The 24,555-nt window shown below is 40.4% G+C and overlaps 1 protein-coding gene across 2 annotated transcripts in view; it reads right to left on the reverse strand.

Moving 5' to 3' along the window:
- Positions 1-24,555, reverse strand: part of CUBN (cubilin) — a 307,275-nt gene that overhangs the window by 150,604 nt on the left and 132,116 nt on the right. For both annotated transcript variants that reach the window (XM_054522000.1, XM_024254068.2), the window contains 3 exons: positions 14,178-14,359; positions 7,953-8,127; positions 6,316-6,485 (listed from right to left, as the gene is read on the reverse strand). In XM_054522000.1, the coding sequence (XP_054377975.1) occupies positions 6,316-6,485; positions 7,953-8,127; positions 14,178-14,359 (527 nt within the window). The remainder of the gene's footprint in view (positions 1-6,315; positions 6,486-7,952; positions 8,128-14,177; positions 14,360-24,555) is intronic.

The raw sequence follows: 24,555 nt of genomic DNA on the forward strand, positions 1-24,555 counted from the left end.
GGTCTCACTACATTGCCCAGGCTGGTCTCAAACTCCTGGGCTCAAGTGATCCTCTTGCCTCATGCTCCCAAAGTGCTGAAATTACAGGTGTGATCTATCATACACAGCCTCACCTTCACTCTTAAAGGAATTTTAGGAGAGCATAGAGTTCCTGGCTGGTAGTTACTTTTTTTTTCTTTAAACTGAATATATCACTCAATTGTCTTTAAAAATTTTTTTTTTGCTTCCAATCCTGGTTGAAAAGTCAGCATTTAGTCTCTACATTCTAAGAAGCAATCTGTTCCCCACCTACCTACTCCTCTAGCTGACTGTAACATTTTTTCTTTATCTTTGTTATTTTTTTTTTTTTTTTAAGAAAAGTACGTCATTCTATTTATCCTGCTTTGCTGTTTGGGTTCCTTGCGATTCTATTTTTTTAATGATGACTTCCACCAGTTTTGGAAAATTTTTAGTCAGTAGCTCTTCAAAGTTTGCTTCTGTTCCATGTATCTCTGTTTTCCTCGTGAGACTCCAATTAAGTGTGTGTGATATATTTTCTGAGTGTCCTCTATGTGTCTTAACCTCTCTTATATATTTTTCATCCTTTTTTTATCCATACTTTTTTCTGAGTAGCTTCTTGACTTATTTTCCAGTTCACTATTTCTCTGTAGTCACTATTTCTCTCTTCATCTCTGCCTAATCCCCCCAGAAAACCTTCTGCTGAGGTGTTAATTTTAGCTATGGTATTTATCAGTTCTCAAATTTGTAGCTGGTTCTTCATACTGCAATATCACTTTCTATAGTATGCAGTTCTTTGCTGAAAGTTCTCAGTTTGACTTTTATTTCCATGAGTTGAGTAATCACAGTTGTTTAGCAAGTGTGCCAGGTAACTTTAGTATCTGGCATATTCGTGGATTTGTTTCTATTGTCTCTTACTCATATCACATCTCATTTTTGTTATATTGTCCCCTCAAGTACATGACTATCTTTGATAGTGTGTTGGTGATACACAGAGGATACAAGGAAATACTGGGTAGAAGAGGGCAGTTCCCCAGCAAAGGCCCCACTCTCAAGCCTGGAAACCCATGGCCCTAAATGGGAACAGGCATTCCTGTTTCCATGCCCAAATTTTGCATTTTGGCCTGCCACACCCCCCTATCCTGTACTCATATAAACCCCTAAACCCAGGCTTCACAAGTAGACAAGCAGATGAGCAGATAAATAGAAGAGCAGAGGAGCAGAAGAGCAGTACAGCAGAGAAAGAGAGAAGAGAAGGAGCATCTGAACACTGAGAGGAGTTCAGCCAGAGTCAGTCAAAGAAGAAATCGGCCATGGGACAGTTAACTCCAGGGGGAGGATCATCTTCCCATTTCATCCCCTTTCCAGCTCCCCATCCATCCCACTGGGAGCCGTCTCCATCATCCAATAAAACCCCTGCATTCACCATCCTTCAAGTCCATGTGTGACCTGATTCTTCCTGGACACCAAACAAGAAGACAGGTACCAAGAGGACACTGAGCTCATTAACACTTAAGCTATCTGAGGATGGCAGAGCTAAAAGAGCACTGTAGCATGCCCACTAGGGCTTTGGGAGTTGTAGGCACCCACCCCTAGATGCTACCATGGGGCCCGGAGTCCAAAAGCACTCTCCCCGGCTCCTGCACTCCTGTCTGCATGCTTCCCTGCCCATAAGGGGTTTGAACATGCAGCGGTTGAACAGATGAGACACACCCCTGTTGCATGTCCTGCAAGGGAGGTCAGGGAACTCTCTTATTTAATCGGCTATTACACATGAAAAATTATAGGTAGAAATGATGTCTAGAATGTTAATATCTCTCTTTGAAGAAGATTTTAAATTGCTTTTGCTGGATGTCCAGTGCCTACATGCACGAGAAATACAAGATTCACTCTCATTATTTCACAGCTTCAGATTCTGGGGATTCACTCAGGTAACTCAAACATCGAATGCAGTCTCAGTGAAGGCCGTTTTCCTTTCATTTTACCTAAGATATGAATGGCTTACCAAGACTGCCACTCTAACAAAGCTCTGGACTCAAACTTTGGTCCTCTTTGTCCTGAGAGGCTCTCAGAAGAGCTGCTAAACCTTTGTGGATCAGTAAAGCCCTGCTGGCAAAAATGGTCCCAAAGACTGGACTCACACCTCTCTCAGATATTCACTCAGAAACTTCACACTACCTCATGAGCCATTGGCTACTTTTAGAAAGATGTTTGTAAATGTCATCCAAAATTTTGAAATGGTCTTTGTCAGGAGAGTAGCTGGATGTTCTACACTTTCAGTCTGCATGATGCTTAGCCAACTTAGACTCTGAAAAACTCATTTGGATGGTTAATATACAGTGATAAATAAACTTAACTTTCATTAATAACCTAATCTTGTAAAATAATATTGAAATTATACCATTAAAATGGACTACTTGGAAAAATGTAAAACAACCTTTGAGTTTTCTTGAGATAAATTTGAAAGAAGCTAGCCAGTTGGAACTTGTGTGGGAAACTATCAGGAAGCTAACAATGAAAGATCCAGTAACCAAGAGAATCTGGTTTGTATTTGAATGAAGTGTTGATATATACAAATGAAAGATGAAAAACTTTTTGTTAGAAAATCAGGTTGCCCGGAATGAGACAAGGCCGCCCTCTCTAACCACTTCTATTCAACATAGTATTGGAAGTTCAAGTCAGAGCAATCAGGCAAGAGAAAGAAACAAAGCATATTTGAATAGAGAGGAAGTCAAATTGTCTCTGTTACAGATGACATGATTGTATATTTAGAAAACCCCATCGTCTCAGCCTAAAATCTTCTTAAGCTGAGACAGAGGCAACCTCAGCAAAGTCTCAGGATACAAAATCAATGTGCAAAAATCACAAGCATTCCTAGACACCAGTAATAGCCAAACAGAAAGCCAAATCATGAGTGAACTCCCATTCACAATTGCTACAAAGAGAATAAAATACCTAGGAATACAGCTTACTAGGGATGTGAAGGATCTCTTCAAGGAGAATTATAAACCACTGCTCAAGGAAATAAGAGAGGACACAAACAAATGGAAAAACATTCCACGCTCATGGATAGGAAGAATCAATATCATGAAAATGGCCATAATGTCCAAAGTAATTTATAGATTCAATGCTATACCCATCAAGCTACCATTGACTTTCTTCACAAAATTAGAAAAAAAACTCTAAATTTCATGTGGAACCAAAAAAGAGCCTGTATAGCCAAGACAATCTTAAGCAAAAAGAACAAAGCTGGAGACATAACGTTACCTGACTTCAAACTATACTACAAGCCTACAGTAACCAAAACAGCATGGTACTGGTACCAAAAGAGATATACAGACAAATGGAACAGAAGAAAGGCCTCAGAAATAATGCCACACATCTAAAACCATCTGATCTTTAACAAACCTGACAAAAACAAGCAACGAGGAAAGGATTCCCTATTTAATAAAATGGTGTTGGGAAAACTGGCTAGCCATATGCAGAAAACTGAAACTGGACCCCTTCCTTACACCTTATACAAAAATTAACTCAAGATGGATTAAAGACTTAAATGTAAGACCTAAAATCATAAAAACTCTAGAAGAAAACCTAGGCAATACCATTCAGGACATAGGCATGGGCAAAGATTTCATGACTTAAACACCAAGAGCAATGGTAACAAAAGCCAAAATTAACAAATGGGATCTAATTAAACTAAAGAGCTTCTGCATAGCTAAAGAAACTATCACCAGACTGAACAGGCAATCTACAGAATGGGAGAAAATTTTTGCAATCTATCCATCTGACAAAGGGCTAATATCCAGAATCTGCAAGAAACTTAAACAAATTTACAAGAAAAAAACAAAGAACCTCATCAAAAAGTGGGCAAAAGATATGAACAGACACTTACCAGAAGACATTTATACAGCCAACAAACATATGAAAAAAAAAGCTCACCATCATTGGTCCTTAGAGAAATGCAAATCAAAACCACAGTGAGATACCATCTCACACCAGTTAGAATGGCAATCATTAAAAAGTCAGGAAACAACAGATGCTGGCAAGGATGTGGAGAAATAGGAACGTTTTTACTCTGTTGGTGGGAGTGTAAATTAGTTCAACCATTATGGAAGACAATGTGGTGATTCCTCAAGGATCTAGAACCAGAAATACCATTTGACCCAGCAATCCCATTACTGGGTATATACCCAAAGGATTATAAGTCATTCTACTATAAAGACAGATGCACACGTATGTTTACTGCAGCACTATTCACAATAGCAAAGACTTGGAACCAACCCAAATGCCCATCGATGACAGACTGGATAAAGAAAATGTGGCACCTATACACCATGGAATACTTTGTAGCCATAAAAAACGATGAGTTCATGTACTTTGAAGGGACATGGATGAAGCTGGAAACCATCATTCTCAGCAAACTAATGCAGGAACAAAAAACCAAACACCGCATATTCTCACTCATAAGTGGGAGTTGAAAAATGAGAACACATGGACACAGGGAGGGGAACATCACACACCGGTGCCTGTCGAGGGGTGGGGGGCTAAGGGAGGGATAGCATTAGGAGAAATACCTTATGTAGATGACGGGTTGATGAGTGCAGCAAACCACCATGGCACATGTATACCTATGTAACAAACCTGCAGGTTCTACACATGTATCCCAGAACTTAAAGTATAATAATAAGAACAATAATAAAAGAAAATCAGGTAGCCAAAAAATTTAAAAACAGAAAGAAAAAAGAAACCTTCAAAATAAAACTTCATTCACTCTTATATTAAGCGCAAAGCATTAGTTTCAGGTAGGAATGCATTAAAAGTGTTGGTAGTAGCGATGGGACAGAAGGCAGGAGAATGCTTGGCAGAAGAGGTTGAGGTCCCTGGTGAGTGCTCCACCCTCAAGCCTGGATCTGCCACTCAAAGCGAGAACCATCCCTGTTTTCCCACCCAAATGTTGCCTTTTGGCCTAACCTGCCCCCATCCGGTGCCCATAAGAACTCCAAGCCCCAGACTCAGCAGACACACACGCACACACACACAGAAGAGAGAAGTGTCTGAACGTCAAGAGGAGAAGAAGGAGCTGGACATCGGAGACTATGGTCAGAGAGGAGTTCAGCCAAGGAAGGCCAGACTCCTGCAACCCACTTCCTCCAACCCCTTTCAAGCTCCCCTTCCTGCTGAGAGCCACTTCTACCTCTTAATAAAGTTATCCACATTCACCAGCCTTCAATTTGTTCGTGTGACCTGATTCTTCCTGGACACTGGACAAGAACTCGGGTACCAAGGGGTCAGGGTGTAAAAGGCTGTCACCCTGACCCTCCACTGAGCTGGTTAACACTTAGCTGTCCATGGACGGCAAATGCTAAAAGAGCACTGATTGTAACACATGCCCTTTGGGGCTCTGGGGGTTGCAGACACCCTCTCCGAGATGGCAGAGCTAAAAGAGCATTATAACAAGCTTGGACGCTGCCGTGGGCCGTGCACAGAGCCTGCTCCTACCAGAGAGGAGGGACCAGCCAGTTCTAGGGTTCGTTCACCCCAGTTCCTGCATTTGTCTATTCGTGTGCTCCCTCCTGAATTCAGCTAGGCAGCCAAGCAAATAAGCCACCCCCTTCGCAAGTCCTGTGAAGGAGTCAAGGAAACTCTCCCATCTCAGTAGCAGAAACTTTTTTTGTCATCTGACCAATTCATAGCCATATTCCTCCTCCTCCACTCCCATCTCCCAACCTGTTCTATCAGAACATGGATTTGTTCAAGTAGCAAATCAAGATATCCTGGTCTCAAGAGAAGCAGAATCCTGTGAAAATCCCAGAGCCTTAATAATAATAGATCTAAAACATTTATGATAAATCTATTCCATGATACTTTCTGTATCTCTTTTGTAGTCAGTTCTGGCTAATGATATATGGGGGGCCTTTGTGGAAAATTTGCTTTCCTTATTAAGAGAAACACAAACAAAACAGAAATAGTTAACACTATTGCTTCTTCCTTTTTTCAGAGGTAGACTCAGGTAGGACATTCAGATAAAAACCACTGCAGCCATTTTTTGACCACGAAGTAACAATACAACGAAAAGCCAACATGCTAATAATGGTAGAGCAGAAACTGACTTGCTAAACAAACCTAGAGATTATCTACTTCCTGATTTGTTTTTAGGTAAAAAATAAATGTCCTTACATTTTAAGTTGCTAATAGTTTGGTTTCCTATGATTTGACATTAAAAACACCCATAAGTAATACATTCACTAAATATGCTTATATGGCAGTGTTTTGACCCAGGTTTGACTGGAGACAATGCTTGAAATTTATGTCACTTACCATAATACAAGAGTCCTGTGGTTCAAGATCAAAGTCAGTGAAGTTCAAGAGAACACGATGATTTCTGTCAACCCGAATGACCCAAGAACAGTCTGTGTTGCTCCTATAAGGACTGGGGTAATTTGGAGAATGAATCTCTCCACTGGGAGCCTGGAAAATCCCACCACAACCTGGAAGTGGGGAACACAATTATTTCATGAGAGGAATCATGGATGCTCTAAAATAATCCATTACCTGGTTGTGTAGATCAATACATTACTTTGCTTGACTATCAGTTTTAGTTAGTCTACGCTAAAAACACTGAAGAATTTGATATCCACATTAAGTCATTTATCCCAACAGAATAAGAAGGGATGACATGGATGATACTAAGAAAATACTTCAAACACTTTAAATACAGATGCCAAAATTTATTTTTAAAAATAATTAAAAGGAAACGCAAATGAAATCACGTTTTCACAAAGCCATGGAATGCTGCTTCTTCATTGTCCTCTAAAAATATAGCATACTGGAAGAATAACATGTTTCCTTCCAAGAATTGTGATAATCTAGTAGTGCATGCATTTAAAAATAATTTACTATCTACCCTTTAAAAATTTAATATTCTGGATATAGTACAGTTACTTAGGTTTTTAAAAATTCCTTTGATGTTATCAAATACCTGTTAGTGCAATGTCTTCTCTATGACCCACCATTTCTTGGATTTATGATAATATAAACCAATAATAGAAAAATTTGGCACTATTTTCTAATAATGGAGAATCATTTAGGGGTAATCTAAACACTAAATATGTGTGTGTGTGTGTATTTAAATTACTACATAATTAACTTTAGGGGAGAGCTCTTACATAGCTACCTTGGTTATGATAGAGTTGAAGAAGTGTGGCCATAAGGTAGCCTGGGATCACATATGTGCTTTGACATTTTCTAGCTGTGGAACTTCGGGCAAGTCACTAACCTTTCTAAACTTCAGTGTCCACATTGGTAAGATGAGGATATGAAGCAGACTTCCCTCATAGGGTGGTTGTAAGGACTAGAGGTAATCCTCATAAAATAGTTAGAAAAGTGCCTGGTACACAGTAAGCATTCTGCAAATGTGGCTATCTCTTGTAGTTGTATATGCTAACATCTGTTAAACTATTTTGTGCCATAGTTTGTTGTTATAGTTTAAAAATATACAACAGGCAATTTATTTAGACTACCTAAAATCTTGGGCAGAAAGTCACCATAGAACACACAGTAATTCCTTGGGATTCACAAATTTAATGTTTGCAAGTTTGATAATTGCCAAGAATCCAAAGGTCTGTACTATGGCATGAGGTATGGAGGCTGGTTAAGAGGTATGAGCCCTTGGAGAGTGGGTTTGGCCGATCACCCTAGTTCCACTCTCACCATGGACTTACACACTTACATTCTTGTTTTCACGTATGTGGTGACCCTTAGGAAGTTAAACTTTATCACGTATTTTAGGGAAGGGTATATGTCAGGTCTCAGTAGGCTGCCCTTTGGGATGTCACTAAGTTATCAATCAGTGTGCAGCCTTCATACGTTTTCCCAAGCATTTCATGAAATTTAATGAGGGCTCGGCTTAAGTACTTTAGGAAGTACCTTTTTTTTAAGTACCTTTTTTTACTCACCTCCAGGGACTGCTTGCCATGAAGCATTGAAGCCTCTCCCATTTATAGACAAGTCGGTCTTGAATCGAATTGCTAGCTCATTTCCAGTGCTGGAGACCTGCATGGGGTTCTCAGGTGATCTCTGGGTACACAGTTGGGCTATTCTGGGAGAGTGGAAATCGGGGCCTCCATAGATCTAACATGGGATGTAGGAAAAAAGACTTTTAAAAATATTTTAAGTAATTACAGGCCCTTCCCCTGGCTCATTTTAACCCCCGGCTCCTTGGGTTCTGTGATTATTAGAGATTGAAATCTCAGCCTCCCTGGGTGGGGATGCACTATAAACTCAAGCTGAGTTTTCGAAGGCACTCCCTGTGCCTTAGGAACACACAAGTTCAATCACTCATAAAACGCCTGCTTGTTTCATCAGCCAGAATTGCAGAGGAGGATGGAGTAGATTATTCCAGAATCTTCCCTGTCTCCTCTTTTTGTCTTTTTCATGTCTTTGTGGGCTTTCCTGCTTTCTCTAGCAAAAACATTACAGATCATACAATATTAAGTCGATTTTCTGAATTTTAGGGGGACCTTCAAAAAAAGAAATGTCTGATTTTCTAACTCTGGCACATATGATTAGCCTTAGCATAAAGCCATTTTGTTATGAAAGTTGAGTTCACTGAAGGCTACCAATATCCCAGTTATATTTTTAGGAATTCCCACCTACCCTGCAAACTGAATGTTTTCTAAGACCACATATTGAATATAACACGTATGCTTCTTTAGGAGGAGTGGAAATACCAGCTTTCTGGGTGTGTTTTGGAGCCTAAGGAAGGGGATGCTATGCATCCTCCCTATGCCTGCTCCCAGCACGCCCATGCCCAGGAACCTGACTAAGTGCATCCCACTTTTCTGCTCAGGGTTTGCCCTAGACTCTGCCTTAGACTCCAGATGGCTCCTTCTGATATAGACAGCAGACAGGGAAACACTGGGTAGAAGAGGGCGGTTCCCTGGCAAAGGCCCCATCCCCAAGCCTGGAAACCCACAGCCCTAAATGGGAACAGGCATTCTTGTTTTCACACCCAAATGTTGCCTTTTGGCCTGCCACATCCCCATATCCTGTACCCATATAAACCTCCAACCCCAGGCTCCATGAGCAGATGAGCAGATGAATAGAAGAGCAGAGGAGGAGAAGAGTGACATGGCAGAGAAGGGGAGAGAAGGAGCATCTGAACATTGAGAGGAATTTGGCTGGGGATGGTCAGACAGTTGATCGTCCGTGGCACAGCCAAACTCTATGGGGAAGATCATCTTCCCACTCCATCCCCTTTCCAGTTCCCCATCCATTCCACTGACAGCTACCTCCATCACCCAATAAAATCCCCACATTCACCATCCTTCAAGTCCGTGTGTGACCTGATTCTTCCTGGATGCCAGACAAGCCGGGTACCAAGAGTCACTGAGCTGGTTAACACTTAAGCCCTCTGTGGATGGCAGAGCTAAAAGAACACTGTAGCCTGTCCATGGGGGCTTTGAGAGTCCCAGGCATCCACCCCTAGACCCTACTGTGGGTAGCATCTTGCCTGGGTTCCTGCACCTGCCAGTCTGCATGCTCCCCCTCCCATAAGGGGTTTGAGGGCACCACAGCCGAACAGATGTGCCACACCCCGTCACAGGTCCTGCGACGGGGTGGTCAGGGAACTCTCTTCTTTCACTTCTAGATCTATCACACATGACTTCAGACCACGTAGGCTCCTCCAAATCTGCCAAACTGTCTGTCTGACTGGAATCCAATACCCCAGTGACATAGTCATCTGGAAAGGGTCTCCTTGGGCTCACAGAGGGCATCTTGCAGGCAAGGATAGCCTAGGCCAGGCCTCCAGGAGGCCTCACGGACAGGTTTCTCAGTCTCCTCTGGGTACTGTTTATCTCCTGTGTGTATGTGTGGGGCTAGGGAGGGTGGCGAAGGGAGGATGGGAATCAAATAGAAGATGCTGACTCCTCATCTTCAGGTCTTTTCAAACTTCAATTTGTAAAAGAAAGACCATCTTTGGGAGACAGTTTTCAAAGAGTTGGTATCTGAGACCTTCACAACTGCAACCGCAGCCTTCCACGTACAGGCACTCAGGGCCAGAGCCAGGAAGGCGGCTGTCAGGGGGATCTGGGCACAGCGCCTTCCCACCCTCCCTCTGTGCCTTTCCACCTCGGGACACTCTGCCCCCATTCCTCAGCACCCCCAGCCCTTGCCCACCCTCAGGGCCCACTGCTGACTGATAGGAAAATCACTCAAGTGTTCTCTGGGGAGAGGGAGTGAGAACAAGAAGCCTACTTTGGGGAGGAGTGTGTGATTTGAATCTATAATGATTTCTTTGTCTGATTAATTCCCCCCAGCCATCCGGGAAAGGCCAAAATGAATGAAACTGCTGTTCCACAGAGGGCTGAGCACAAGGACAGTAATTGCAAAGGAATGAAGCATACTGACTGCTTCAGGCTTATTTTTATTAGGAGGAGCTGATGTTTGTGCACTCCCCCCCAAGTCCCATCAAAAGCAGGACTTTAGGAAGAGCCCTGTGTGGCCCCTGACACGTACACATATGCAAATGGCAGAAGCAAGCTTGCATGGTGTGTAGAGCCAGCTTTCTTTCCCATTTTCAAGATCTCCCTACCCCCTCGCCTAGGGCACAGTCCCCACAGCATGAAACTAACAGCATGTGCTCCCAATCACCCAAGCCCAATCAACAGCACATATTTGGAGAGACCACTGAACGCAAGTGTTAAGTTCTAACAAAGAAAACTCGCACGTCGGCAAAATATTCTTTGTTTTCTCTGCTCAAACATCCCCTTGAGATCACAAACATAATGGGTATGAGTTGGCTGGACCCAGAAGCCTCTAGAAGAATAAACACTGCCACTTTGGACATTATTTGCTTCCCTTCTTGCAAGGCTGAGCTCACAAAAGCCTATCGCAAAGAGGCCAGACTGAGCTAACTGTCCACACCAAGCAATTGTCCTGGTTTACTGCTCCAAGGAGTGGATTTCCTTTTCTGCCTAATGCCAGTTCGGAATCTCTCTAAAGACTTTCTCAGAGATTAAAGTAAAATCAGGCAGAGTGTTTCCATGACCAAAACAATGGTCCTTCTGGCTTCCACAAATAAAACCGATAGCACATGACTCTTCAAAAGAAGAAAAAGATGGAAAGAATTTCAGGGCGTGGTTCATTCAACTACAGCATATGACTAAAGTTTGGGGGAAAAAGAAGTGGTCTGATGATCAGAGATTTAAAAATGTGTTTTAGCGAATGCTCAGGATGGAGAACAGTTCAAAGCCTATGGTTTTAATCTGTTTTGAACATTTCTTTCTGCTCTGTTGGCTCCATTTATTGTTACAATCAAGTCAGCATTCCGGGGTTATGAGTAACCAAACAGCTGCTGCTTTTCGCAATGGGCCACTTTCCAGACTTTGATTTTTCAGGGGAAAAATGGCTTCTGAATAAATTTTGTGAAACCCAGGTAAGCCCAATACTTAGTGACTGTAAGGCCCCACTTGACTACACTCACGTGCAGGCTGAGAAATCAGCAAAGTTTCTAGATCACATGCCCATCATGGGTAACAAACTTTTAAAGCCACTACTAACATGTTATCAGCAGCTAGGGAGGGGTGAAAAAACCATTCCACCACCATTAGCCCGATTTTATTACAGCATTTTCCAAATGAACATTTGCAGAAAAGCAAAACAAGGCTTTTGACCAAAATGTCAGAGGGTTGCTCATTTTAGCTTTCAGAAAAAAACTTTCCCCAAATATTTAAGGGCCTCAAAATAGTCCCCCAAACCCTGCTTTTGGTGGAACGTGGGAGGCCACTGCAATGTCAGCTTGTCATAATAAAAATAAGCCCCAAGCAGACCATGCGTCTTCTCACAGCCATTTTTGTCAGGCATAGGGCTCTCCTTGAAAGCTCCTTCTGCCTGGAGTCCCTGATTTCGTCCCTCAGGCCCCAGGCCTGCTTGCAGGAAACAGCCCCTGTCTCTACTTTCTCCCATAATGGGTGTGACACAACCCAAAACACAATTGGCCCATTTATAATTTGCCAAGTGGGCAACAATCACATGCACTTTGGAGTATGAAAATAAAGGGTTTGGAACATTGCACATAGCTGTGGAAGATCCACCGCCAGCCCTTTGTAAGTGATAAGGGGTTTTAGGCAACCAAGCAATATCCTTGCAGGCGAGCGAGGCCATCTGAACATTCTGCATGTGGATGCTAGTCCTACTTTGTGCTGTGAGTGTGAATTTCAGGAGGCACCTTGATTCTCCTCTGACGTGGAGTCATGACTTGGCAACAGTCCTTCCGTGAGGACTTTCCAGGTCTATGTGATTTCATTTACAATCACAATAGTAAATTGTCTGTAAAGCTACAGTAAATGAAATCAGAGATAGAAATGGTAAGTCTTTTAGAGCTACTAAAAGTAATTCCTTGTGACTCTCACTGAGAAGGATGACTTTACTAAATTACTAAAAGTGATGAATTACTAAAAGTAATTCCTAGCGACTCTCACTGAGGGGATGACTCCATTTCTTTTCAAGGTAAGGACTAGTTTTATAATTAAAGTTTTTGTTAAAGTTTCCTGTAACGTCCATACTACTCATATCGAGCCCTTGCACCCTGCACCCATCTATGGTGTCAGGATTTACTGGAGTGTTGAGCAGTGACTGGCTTCAGTTACTAGCTCTTCCACTCCCCTTCCATGTGGTCATGGAAAAGCCCATTAATCTTTTTGAGCCTTAGTTTTCACCACTGGAAAATGGGAATAAAATTCCCCTCTTACCTCATGGAACGATTTAATGTTTAAATGAGAACATGGAGGTAAAAAATTCCTCTGTAAAGTGCCCTAAATGTGCATTATTACGGTGTGACCATCAGAGACTTTGATGCTTTCATTCATTCCACAAACATCTATTGAGTGTTTACTCTTTGCCAGGTACTCTGTGGAGCTGGGAATATAGCAGTAAAACAAAGCAAACAAACATCTAGCCTCATGCAATTTAGGTTCTACTGGATATAGAATCCTTGTCATGCTGTGCTACAGCAGTCCCTAGAGCTGAGGTGACAGGATTTTTGTGTGTATTTGGAAGATATTAAAGTTTGCAGACAGGTCAAAGTTCAAAGTATACATAATAAATGTGTTACACACATGTAACTATATATAACATATTACATAATTATGTAGTGTACTATATACTTACATTAAAATATATAGTAATATAATCTATTATAATAATAAATATTAATTATTGTAATTATTAATTATAATTTATAATGTAAGTATATAATATACTACATAATATATTACATATACCTGGGACATATCTATATATGTTATAAAATTACATACGAATATTACACAAATAATGTAATTATATAGTATGTTATATAATTATAACGAATTATATTTATATAATTTTATAAACTATAACAAAATATTTTAAAGCTATATATTTAAAAAAATACACATACACACACGCACATATTCTAATGACTAGATTCCTGCAATTAGACATTGATTATAATAAACTTTTGGGCTCAAGATTCTCAAAGACTATTTTAATAATCCAAGACACACCCTTTGCAGTAGCGCTGGGAAAATTTTCATCTTCAAATGCCTCATGCTACCTAGGTGGCCATTTTTTTACAAAAGCCCTCTGCGGCAGATGGCCCTGGCGGCCCCTTGAAGAGCAGCGGCAGCCCTGGTAGGCCGTCCCTGTGCCTGTTGGCAGTGCCCAGTCTCTATGCTCCGCCACATGAATGCTCTTTCTGGGGGAGCTTTCTCAGACTGCAAGTGTGAGGTGTTAGCCATCCCAAGTGCAGTCCTTACCAATGGGAACCAGAGTTGGGGGACCAGTGCCTCCACTGTGGTCCTTCAGAGGGTCCCAGCGGACGGAGCCCAAGTTGCCCCCAGGGGCTCCCTCTGCTGGTTCCCCCTCCTCCTTTCCTTCACTCACTCGCCCTGGGCTCCTGCTTCCTGGCATCACCTCCTAACTCAGCTGCAGCAAGGCCCTCAGGCATTGCTTCAGGAAAACCCAAACCACATATTAATCCCGTGTCTACCAAATGATCACCGAAGGGCTGATGCTCATTAAAATGTCTAAGAATAGAACACTGCTGACTACTGGAAAGAATTCGGAATCTTGGCAGAGTGATTTCCTGTTCTACCCCAAACTTCGAAATGTGCTGAAAAAACCATTTCACTTCCTACCTCCAAGACATCAAAGTTGCACCTTGAATGATACTCCACATCGAAGTCATGGATGGTGAGCTGAATGCTACTCCCGGGGGCCGTCCTAATGTACCAGATACACTCCTTGTTTGGTGGATACCTGTTGGGGTACCCGGGGCTGCTGAAGGAGCCTGTGGCCCCAGACAGCTCTCCACCACAACCTGTTAAAACAGCACGGCTCAGTCAGTTCAAAGTGGGCAACAGCCCGTGGAAAATAATTCACAAATTCAACTCACCAAAAGGTCATCAAAAATATACAATGCCTAATTTAGGAGAAAACCGTTAAGTTACAATAAAGTTATAATTATGCAGTTATAAAACAATGAGAAAAAAAATCATGGCTACAACTTATTAAGTTTATCCTTTCAAAAAAAAACACTGATTATATATAATTTAGTACAATAATGCTCGATCGATACTTCTTCTTACCATATCAAAAGTTTGTACTTTAAAAAAAAAAAGTCATTCTAATTTTAGATTTTCTTTTATAATGAGGTAAGAATTACATAACATAGTAGGAAGTACAATGGACTGTGTGAGCCGGGGTCGCGAACTTCAGGTTCCTGGGCCTTCAGTGTCCTTGTAGCTACTACATTATTCCGCAGTCCCGTGCAGATCTAAGAACTAGAATTTTAAGGGCTAAAAATCCTTAGCTTTGTACCAAAGACTGTAGGAAATAAACACGTAAATTATATAGGTCCTAACTCAGCAAATTTATATTAAAAAAAATACAATGGATATAGAAAAATCCAACCAAGGTAAAAGACAACAGCGTGTGTTTCAGAATGTTGATATGTCATGCCTTAGAAAGCCATTCAGACAGACCATGACAACAAATAATCAAATGCTGCAGCCTGCGGCACACAGTAGAATAATGCCACCTTTCATTGAGTGCTCATATGGGCTTTCCATGTATTTTCTGTTTCAATACTCATAAGGACCACATGAGGTAGGTACTGTTAGGATCCATTTCTTAAATGAGCAAATCAGTGCAAACAGAGGTGGTGTGGATTTTCCAAGGTTAATTGATACTAGGACACTAACTGAGGTGATCTGGTTGTATCTTAATACTTCATTACTATACCGCACAGGCTCTCAAATCATTTGCAGGAATTCAGACAGAGATTTCAGTATGGAGAGGAAGAGAAAACTTTGCAGAAGAGGTAAAATTTGAGGAAGGCTTATGAGAGACACAATTAGAAAAGAAATTATCTTGTTTTCCAACAGCAATGTTTGGTGATTAACAAAACATTTTTTGCTCTTAACATTTCTGGGCCTCTTTTTCTGTTTTGTTTTTTTTTTTTTTAATATTCTTTATTGGTTGGTAAATTCTTCCAATTACCTGCTCTTATTCTTCATCAAGGCTTTTCATGTGCGATCATTAAAAAGTCAGGAAACAACAATTGCTGGAGAGGATGTGGAGAAATAGGAACACTTTTACACTGTTGGTGGGACTGTAAACTAGTTCAACCATTGTGGAAGACAGTGTGGCGATTTCTCAGGGATCTAGAACTAGAAATACCATTTGGCCCAGCCATCCCATTACTGGGTATATACCCAAAAGAATATAAACCATGCTGCTATAAAGACACATGCACACATATGTTTATTGCGCCACTATTCACAATAGCAAAGACTTGGAACCAACCCAAATGTCCATCAATGATAGACTGGATTAAGAAAATGTGGCACATATACACCATGGAATACTATGCAGCCATAAAAAATGATGAGTTCATGTCCTTTGTAGGGACATGGATGAAGCTGGAAACCATCATTCTCAGCAAACTATCACAAGGACAGAAAACCAAACACCACATGTTCTCACTCATAGGTGGGAATTCAACAATGAGAACACTTGGACACAGGGTGGGGAACATCACACACCAAGGTCTGTCATGGGGTGGGGGAAGGGGGGAGGGATAGCATTAGGAGGAATACCTAATGTAAATGATGAGTTAATGGGTGCAGCACACCAACATAGCACATGCATACATATGTAACAAACCTGCATGTTGTGCACATGTACCCCAGAACGTAAAGTATAATAATTAAAAAAAATAAAAAAATAAAACAGCGCCTCCTCACTCCATTATGAGTAAATGTGCATTTTTCACACGAATAACATTAAACTACCATGGCTTCTAAAGTAAGACACCAAGTCTGAGATCTTGTCTACTATCCACTCTATGCAAATTCCTCCTGTACAGTGAGTTAGAAGAAAAGCTTTTAAAAGTTAAGGAGTTTTAAAAAAAATCTCCATGCAGAATTCCCCACTGCACTGAGAAGCACTGAGAATTCTAAGAATCTTGATTCGGCAGAGAAATCTGACTCTAGCTCAAAGCACTACCATCTTCTTGACTTCTCAGTCTCCTTGCACTTGAAAACCTCTGCGTTTTTAGACTTTAAATGTATTGCAGAGCAACATCTTTCCTGTGTCCTATAAAGTTCCCGCTTTTATTTCTAAAGCCTACAAAAAAGCTGTTTAAAATTAGATGTGCTGACGTTGTTTACAGACTATGGTGAATCTTAAAAAAACATAAGTATGATAAAAGATGAGAAAATATTTGTCCCACTACAACAACACATGGCAAATATTCCTGAAGCCAAAATCATCACAGATTGTCCATATCTCCTGTACCAATGCCCAACTCCAGGGAGCACCGTTCACAGAACATTCTATAACGTGATGCTTCTGGAGTGGTACGACACAGTGCCTCGTAACTCGTGTTAAGATGTACCATCTTTTACTAAAATACATTGTAGGTAAGCAAAGCCTGTTACGGAAATTTTTTTCTCAACCTGTATTTTCAGCTCTGCTGGTTCTTTCTATCAGTGGTATCGAATAAATTATCCAATGGAAAAAATCCAGAGACAAATAACTTTATGGCCACATGATATAAAAGATAAGAAGGAAATGAAAGTTTAGATAGCTCATTTCTGCATTTTTATTTAGCATTCGTTCATCAGCCAATCTGATTCAATTTTTTTATCTCAGTTGATTCATATAAAACTCTGTGTAACATTTTTCCATTGTCTTTTCCAATTGTTTTACGTTTCCTTGTGAATTCCTTTGCAAATAACAGGATACTAATACCCTTAAATTAGTCGCTGTAAACTGGAATGGTAATACAGACTCGTGGCATTCAGTAATGTTTTAAAAAAATGACAGTACAGTTATATGGACCCACGATGTCTTTTTTCCTAGGATTTAAAGCAAATAATCAACAAGGTTTTGTTTAATAAAAAGAGCAAAATTTTATTTTTAAGTATATCTTGTTAATAGCATATGTATGTATGTTTCTTAAAGAAAAATTTATTTTTCTTTTTTTTTTTCTTTTCTTTTTTTTTTTTTTTGGAGAGATGGGGTTTCATCTGGTCTTGAACTCCTGACCTTAGGTGATCCACCCGCCTTGGCCTCCCAAAGTGCTGGGATTACAGGTGTGAGCCACCACGCCCAGCTGAGAAATTTCAATTTTATAAGTGATACTCTGTCAGGAAAAATATTGTATGGTTATGAGAAAGAGGGAAAGAAACTGTTAGGGCTTGAAATCTCTGAAGTTTTCTTTTTCTCCTTCATGCTCTCACTACCTCTGAGGATTAACATATCAAAAGGAAACATTTGAATTAAAACTTCACAGCAAATGCAAAATAGGATAGATTAATTTAGTGGTACTTTTTCGTCAAAATTGTAAAGTACTAGGAGGGTGCAGCACACCAACATGGAACATGCATACATATGTAACAAACCTGCACATTGTAATTCTGGTAATTATGGTAGAAACTTAATTCTCTTTGTATTTCTAAAATTTGAAAGAGGTAAAATAGCTTCCCAATTCCATTTATTTATTCATTCATTCACTCATAAGTGTTTATTGAGCATCTGCCCATAATACAAGCAGTGCTATAGAAGCCAAATGTATTTAATATGTCTTGAAAAAAAGAAAGATATTTATAGACATAAAAAGTGTTATTGCCCACATGTCTTCTTGCAAGTTATTAAACCCTTTTTGCTTCTCCTTCAGTTTACTAAGAGTGATTTCAATAAGTTTTTATTTGAAGAAAACAATCTGAATTCTATTCTATCCTTTACATGTTAATCACTGGTAAGTTACAAATAAGAATAAATAACTCATCCTGCCATTACCAGTCATATTTGCAACTCTGGATGCATGACAAAGGGATCACAAACAGGGAAGGGAAAAAGAGATGGAGAATACACAAGTCTGGAGAGGAAAGAAGTTATATCAACCAATACCCATCAGGAAATAACACAGGCAGGGATGTTTAGACCACCAACATCCTTGTCGTCATCCGGTTACCTGTCTGGTTGAATGAACAATAAAATGTAAAAGAAATAGAGAAGTTTTTAAAACTGGTCATTCGTAATCTAAAATAGATGACAATGATTTAGAAAAGCCTTTCAAAAGAAGATAAAAGAAGATAATTTAAAAGATGAAAATACCACCCAGGCATGGTGGTTCACACCTGGAATCCCAACACTTTGGGAGACCAAGGTGGGCAGATCACCTGAGGTCAGGAGTTCGAGACCAGCCTGTCCAACATGGTGAAACCCTGTCTCTACTAAAAATGCAAAAATTAGCTGGGCTTGGTGGTATGCGCCTGTAATCTCAACTATTCAGGAGACTGAGGCAGGAGAATTGCTTGAACCCAGGAGGTGGAAGTTGTGTTGAGCCGAGATCACACCACTGCTCTCCAGCCTGGGTGACAGAGCAAGACCCCGTCTCAAAAATGAAAAAGATGAAAATGCCAACCAAGAAGGGAACAGTGACATGAGGAATAAAGAGTTTTGAGAGAAATAGACACAGTGGCTCTTTGTCACTTTGGTAAGAGAAAGTTTTCATGGAGTAGACATGATTTTAGAACTGCTTAATTGGCATGTTAGATTGCAAAACTTTTGGAAACATTATAGTGTAACAGAGGAAGCATGGGCTGTAGTTCAGACAAATGGATGCCTAAACTGGCTGTGATAGTTCCTAGGTAAGTAATCTAACTTTTCTTTCATCTATAGCGGTATGAATACTTACTTCATAGGGTTGTTACATACAATAAATGAAACAATCCAAAGTTTTTAGCTAAATGTTGTGCATATCATAATCCTTTCATACATGCTGTGTATTCTATCTTTACATTTTTTTTTTTTACTCTTTTCTTTTGAAACAGGATCTTGCTATATTGCCCAGGCTGGTCTTGAACTCCTGGGCTCAAGTGATCCAACTTTCCCTCCCAAAGTGCTGGGATTACAGGTATGAGCCACCACACCTGGCTGTGTTTTGTATCCTCATAAGACTTTATCCCCAGATTTGAGAAAAGACTTGGAGCTAGAAGAGGAATTACTGGTTAAAAAGCTATCATGAATAGCTAGAGAAGAGGTAAGAAATTGGTTTTTCATTAAGGTGCACAAAAATTTTTAAAAAGAAAATCCATATTTGTATGGTAGTTCAGTTCTCAAGTGCTTTTATTTTATTTGAATTATTTTTATTTGAAATGCATTATTTTATTTGAAATTAATCATGACAACATGAGGCAGGTGACAATGATAATGTCAGGCCCATTGTAGAGGTGAGCAAAGTGACGTTCAAGAAAGCTGTGGAACATGCTCATATCACTTAGTGAATGGCAGATGTGGGTGCAAAACCCTATTCTGACACCAACCCTCCCCCATCCTGACCTCCACTTCTGTGTTCTCTCTCCCCTGCCTTGCCGAGAACTTCGGCTCAAAGCCACTGAACTAACAATGTTGAATGCTGCCCTCATTACTGTCCTGTCCCTCCACTGAAGACAATCACCATAGCAACCTGGAAAATGTAAACAAAGCAAAAATGTTTTAATTGACTTTGAGGCAAAATCTAACAGAATACATCATTAGACATCAGCTGAACTGGAATAAAATAATGCCCTGAAGAGAAGCCTATGTTTTTCAGTTTTAAAGAGTTAATCTTTATAAAAGTTTTAGTACTGGTGACTGATCATCTGTTTGACTTGATTTTCCTCCAAACTCTCAGTCATCGGCTGAAAGGAAGTGCTTGCTTTATCTGCAGGAAGCACATTGATCTGCTGAACTCATAACAACCAAGAGTTACAAGCTGTTGCTAAACCTGCTTACTTGTGTAGATAACTTAAAATACCTTCATAAAAGAACTTCACTAATATTGTTTTGGTTTTTGTCCAAAACAAGCCATGAGTTATAAAATTCCAGTACTGAAACATTTAATAATAATCTCCTATGTAGGTACTATCTTTAAGTTCATATCTGTGTGTTTTTAATAAGAGCTTTAATAAAAGCAAACCAGTAATGAAACAGCTAAATGGAATCCAAGGCACAAAATTTAAAAAGTAAATGCTGTATTGCCCGGTGACTGCTCAAATGCAGTCAGCGCTTTGCTGGCTGGCAATTTCCTGAAACTATATGCCATAAACCGATGGCATCAGGAGGAATAACGTCTTGAAATTGACATGGCTAAAGCCCAAAGAGGATGGGAGAAAAGGAAGAGAGAAGTGATCCAACACGGACACCCTCCCACCCTTATCCCTTCATTCCTAAAGGAAATGCCTGGGAAATCAACAGTTGCTGTTAAAATGAAGCCAAAAGCCAAGGCACAGTGAAAGAGAATTAAATTTTAAACGTAATTAGTGACAATGTTCACATGCTTCATTAAAATGGTCAATTTATATTTTAATAGCTTTTTTTCTATAACTTAACGATAAAAACTCTTTCTGCTCTATAAGACCTTGAGATGTGCCTGTTTGGCGAGGCCGGTTTGCCTTCATTGTGTAAAAATGCAGTTTGTGGGCGGGGCGCTGTGGCTCATGCCTGTAATCCCAGCACTTAGGGAGGCCAAGGCAGGTGGATCACAAGGTCTGGAGATCGAGACCACCCTGGCAAACATGGTGAAACTCTGTCTCTATTAAAAATATAAAAAATTAGCTGGGCATGGTGGCAGGCACCTGTAGTCCCAGCTACTCAGGAGGCTGAAGCAGGAGAATCACTTGAACCCAAGAAGTGGAGGTTGCAGTGAGCTGAGATCACACCACTGCACTCCAGCCTGGTGACAGAATGAGACTCCATCTCAAAAAAAAAAGGCAGCTTGTGGAGGAAGGGAGGACACAGAAGAGAAACTGCAAGCAAGGACTCTTTTGGTAAGGCAGGTGTGATGTGAATTGGTAACTAAGAGCTCAGAATCTGGGGAAGGCCCAACCCAAGACAAAGTGAACTATTTCCTGTAGTGAGTATACAGGCCTCACTTCTGATATATCTATGAAACATAAAAAAATGTAATTACAAGGATTTTGAACAGAAACTTTCAGGTCAGGGAGGGTGGGGAAGTGGACAGGAATACATGCTCCTTAAAATGGCCAAAGTTGTCCAAAGGCGACTGGCATGTAATGAGAACCACAAAAACTCAGTAATTCCTGGTTTGATGTTACCAGTTAATTCCCCAACATTTCACAGGTATGTGGCCAAGTGATAGGCATCTGTCCTACTAGGGTCACTAGTCCTCTCTGAACACAAGGCCAAGGGTGGAGCTCCTCAAATTCATAAGGACATGAAGCATGTGCAGATGGATTTTTCTGCGGGATTTGGTCAGATAGCATGTATTCTGTGAGGATGGAGACACAAACTGGAGTGATCGCAAGATGAAATCAAAGAAGAAAATCAAGTAATATAAAGGCCAAGGAACATAAAATTTCCTTGAGAAAAAAGAAGGAAGAAAGAAGAGAGTAAAAAGGAAGAAGAGGACAAAACATCGTGACTCCAGGAGAGGAGAGAATTGTCCCTGTATTGGGTTGAACACTGTCCCCCCCAGACTTATGCCTACCAGGAACCTGTGACTGTGGCCTTTTTGGAGGAAAGGGTCTTGGCAGATGTAATCAAGTTAAAATGAGTTCATACTGGATTGGGGTGGAACTGAAATCCAATATTCTTGGTATCCTCATACGAAGAGGTAAATTTGGTCCCAGACACCAAGAAGGAAGAAGGTCATGTGTGGATAGAGGCAGAAATCGGAGTTATGCATCTACAAGGCTTAGAAAGCCAAAGACAGCCATCAATCAACAGAAGCTAGAAGAAGCAAGGAAGTGTCTTCCCTAGAGCCGTCAGAGGGTGACCCTGTCAACACCCTGACTTTGGAATTCCAGCCTCCAGAATAAAGAGAATAAATTTCTGTTGTCCCATGCCACCCAGTTTGTGGTACTTAGTTACAGTAGCCCTAAGAAGCTAATATATCCTCATTCTTTTCCTGATAAATGAGGTGGCCAAACTCCCAGGTAGGTACAAAATGGTAACAACTATTTGTGTGGTATTTAAGGTGTGCACATTTGTAAACCTTCTGTATTCCATCTTGTAATTATTACTTCCTATTTGTCATCTTGAGGTTTAGGGGATGTTTGGTCAAGGATAAGATTTTCATGAAAATAGAAAAGGTCTACTGTTGAGAAGACTAGCAGCAAATACAGGGCCGGGTATCACATCAGGAAAAAACAGGTAAACCCAAGAACCAGGGAGTTAAGTCATAACGATTTTTAGCGTTGGAGAGTCAATGAACGTTTAGAAAGTTTCATGTTCCATGGAGACTTCATCCTTGCCCCATATTTTGTGATAATCCATTTTATTCGACTAATTTCTATACAGCAGTGGATATAAAGTAGAGCTTTGGGTTTCAATGGTAGAGATACAATAAAAAAGAGTGAAAGAATAAGTTATTGCATGGTCAGTGACTTGGAAAACAGATACAAGAAGCTTAGAAATCAATGCTGTTGACCGCTATAAAATGACCTTTACATTCCTATTCAAGATGTCATATAAATATTCAAAGTTAAGACTGTCATAGCCGTCTGACTATCTAAGATGGCCTAGATCTAAATACTGATGTGTTTCCCTTTAGTATATCATCAAACAGAAAGAAATCCAAAGAAGCTATAAATTTGGAGTTTCTGTGTAATATAAATTTTAATTTCCTGTATACAAAAGGATACTATCTTTCTTCTTAACCTAGAGAAGTTAGCCAATTTTGTCATCTTTTCACTTTGATTAACCTTATCAATTTCCTTTTAAGCTACTAATTTCAATCAAATTAAAAAATGGTTTCCCAGTAGAAATCCCTTGCTTAGACTTCTTCAGGAGAAATCAATCATTTGATCAATCTCTTTTCCCTCTCCTTAGATATTTTTGAAATGACTGAAGACTTCCAAACAAAGTTTAGTATAAAAAGATACAAGGAAAGAAATGAGACTAAGATAACTGTACTAATCTCCCCTGAAATAAGTAGTCATGCCTAAGGCTACTGAAAGCTTCTTTATGAAATCTCTCAAACAAACAAAGACAGAGAAAACATGTTCTCTGTAGGCAGTTTCCAAGTTCAACAGTCATACTTCTATTTAGAAATATTATTCAGACCTGCATTCCTTCAATTTCATTATTTTGGTACACAGGGCTCTTGCAGGGAAAAGCTCAAAGAGCCTCCAGGGACGTACATTGCAGGCCTCTCCCTGATTCCTTCCCTCACCTCCTCCAACCTCTAACCTTCCCTCTGCAGGGAGTGGACTCCACCCGGGGAAATGTACACATGTGGGCAGCACCACATCCATGGCAGTGGTGTTCTGTGACCCTTTAAACTCTGTCCAAATCTGAGCCTCAAGGTTGTTTTCTATGATTACAACATCCCATGCTGCAGGCTCCTCGCAGGGCAAATCCTGCATCCAGCCAGCCTGGGTCCTTAGCTTACGGGAAGCAAAACAACTAAATTACCCAAATCCTCACATGCTCCACCCCATTCCCATGGTCCACCCCAGCCCGTCCAAGCTCTTCTGGGGGCAGATACCCTTTCACTCTTTACTTTAATATAACTTCTCCCTCTTGTAAGCGAGTTTGTATAACTAAACCTTGGTAACTGACTAGATGACCTCCGTGGTTTGTCCCAGATCGGTGGATTCCATCAGCAACGTATAGCAGCTCCAGAACAGCACTTTATAAATGAGTAATAAAGCAGAAATTGTGTTTAAGGATTGCAAATACCATCAGCTATTTTGAACTTGTCTTTTGCCAAGCAATGCGCCCCTCCGCCCCAACCCACATATTATTGCCACTTGAACCTAAAGAAAGAATGAATTGTGTCATTTAGTGGGAAGCCTTTGAAACTGGATCACCACTTACTTGGGAAAGATTGCACATATCTCTTTAAAAACATGTATTATTCCGGGAATTTATAAAATTACCTACTATAAGCTCTAACCTTCTTTGCATTGCAATATCATTTGACCTTTTTTTGCAATGAAAAGTTGTGGGGAAAAAATACTTGCTTTCAGGCACCGTCGTGCTATTTATTGCATGGCCTTT

Source organism: Pongo abelii, chromosome 8, assembly GCF_028885655.2.
Source record: "Pongo abelii isolate AG06213 chromosome 8, NHGRI_mPonAbe1-v2.0_pri, whole genome shotgun sequence".
In the NCBI taxonomy this organism is placed as follows: Eukaryota; Metazoa; Chordata; class Mammalia; order Primates; family Hominidae; genus Pongo; species Pongo abelii.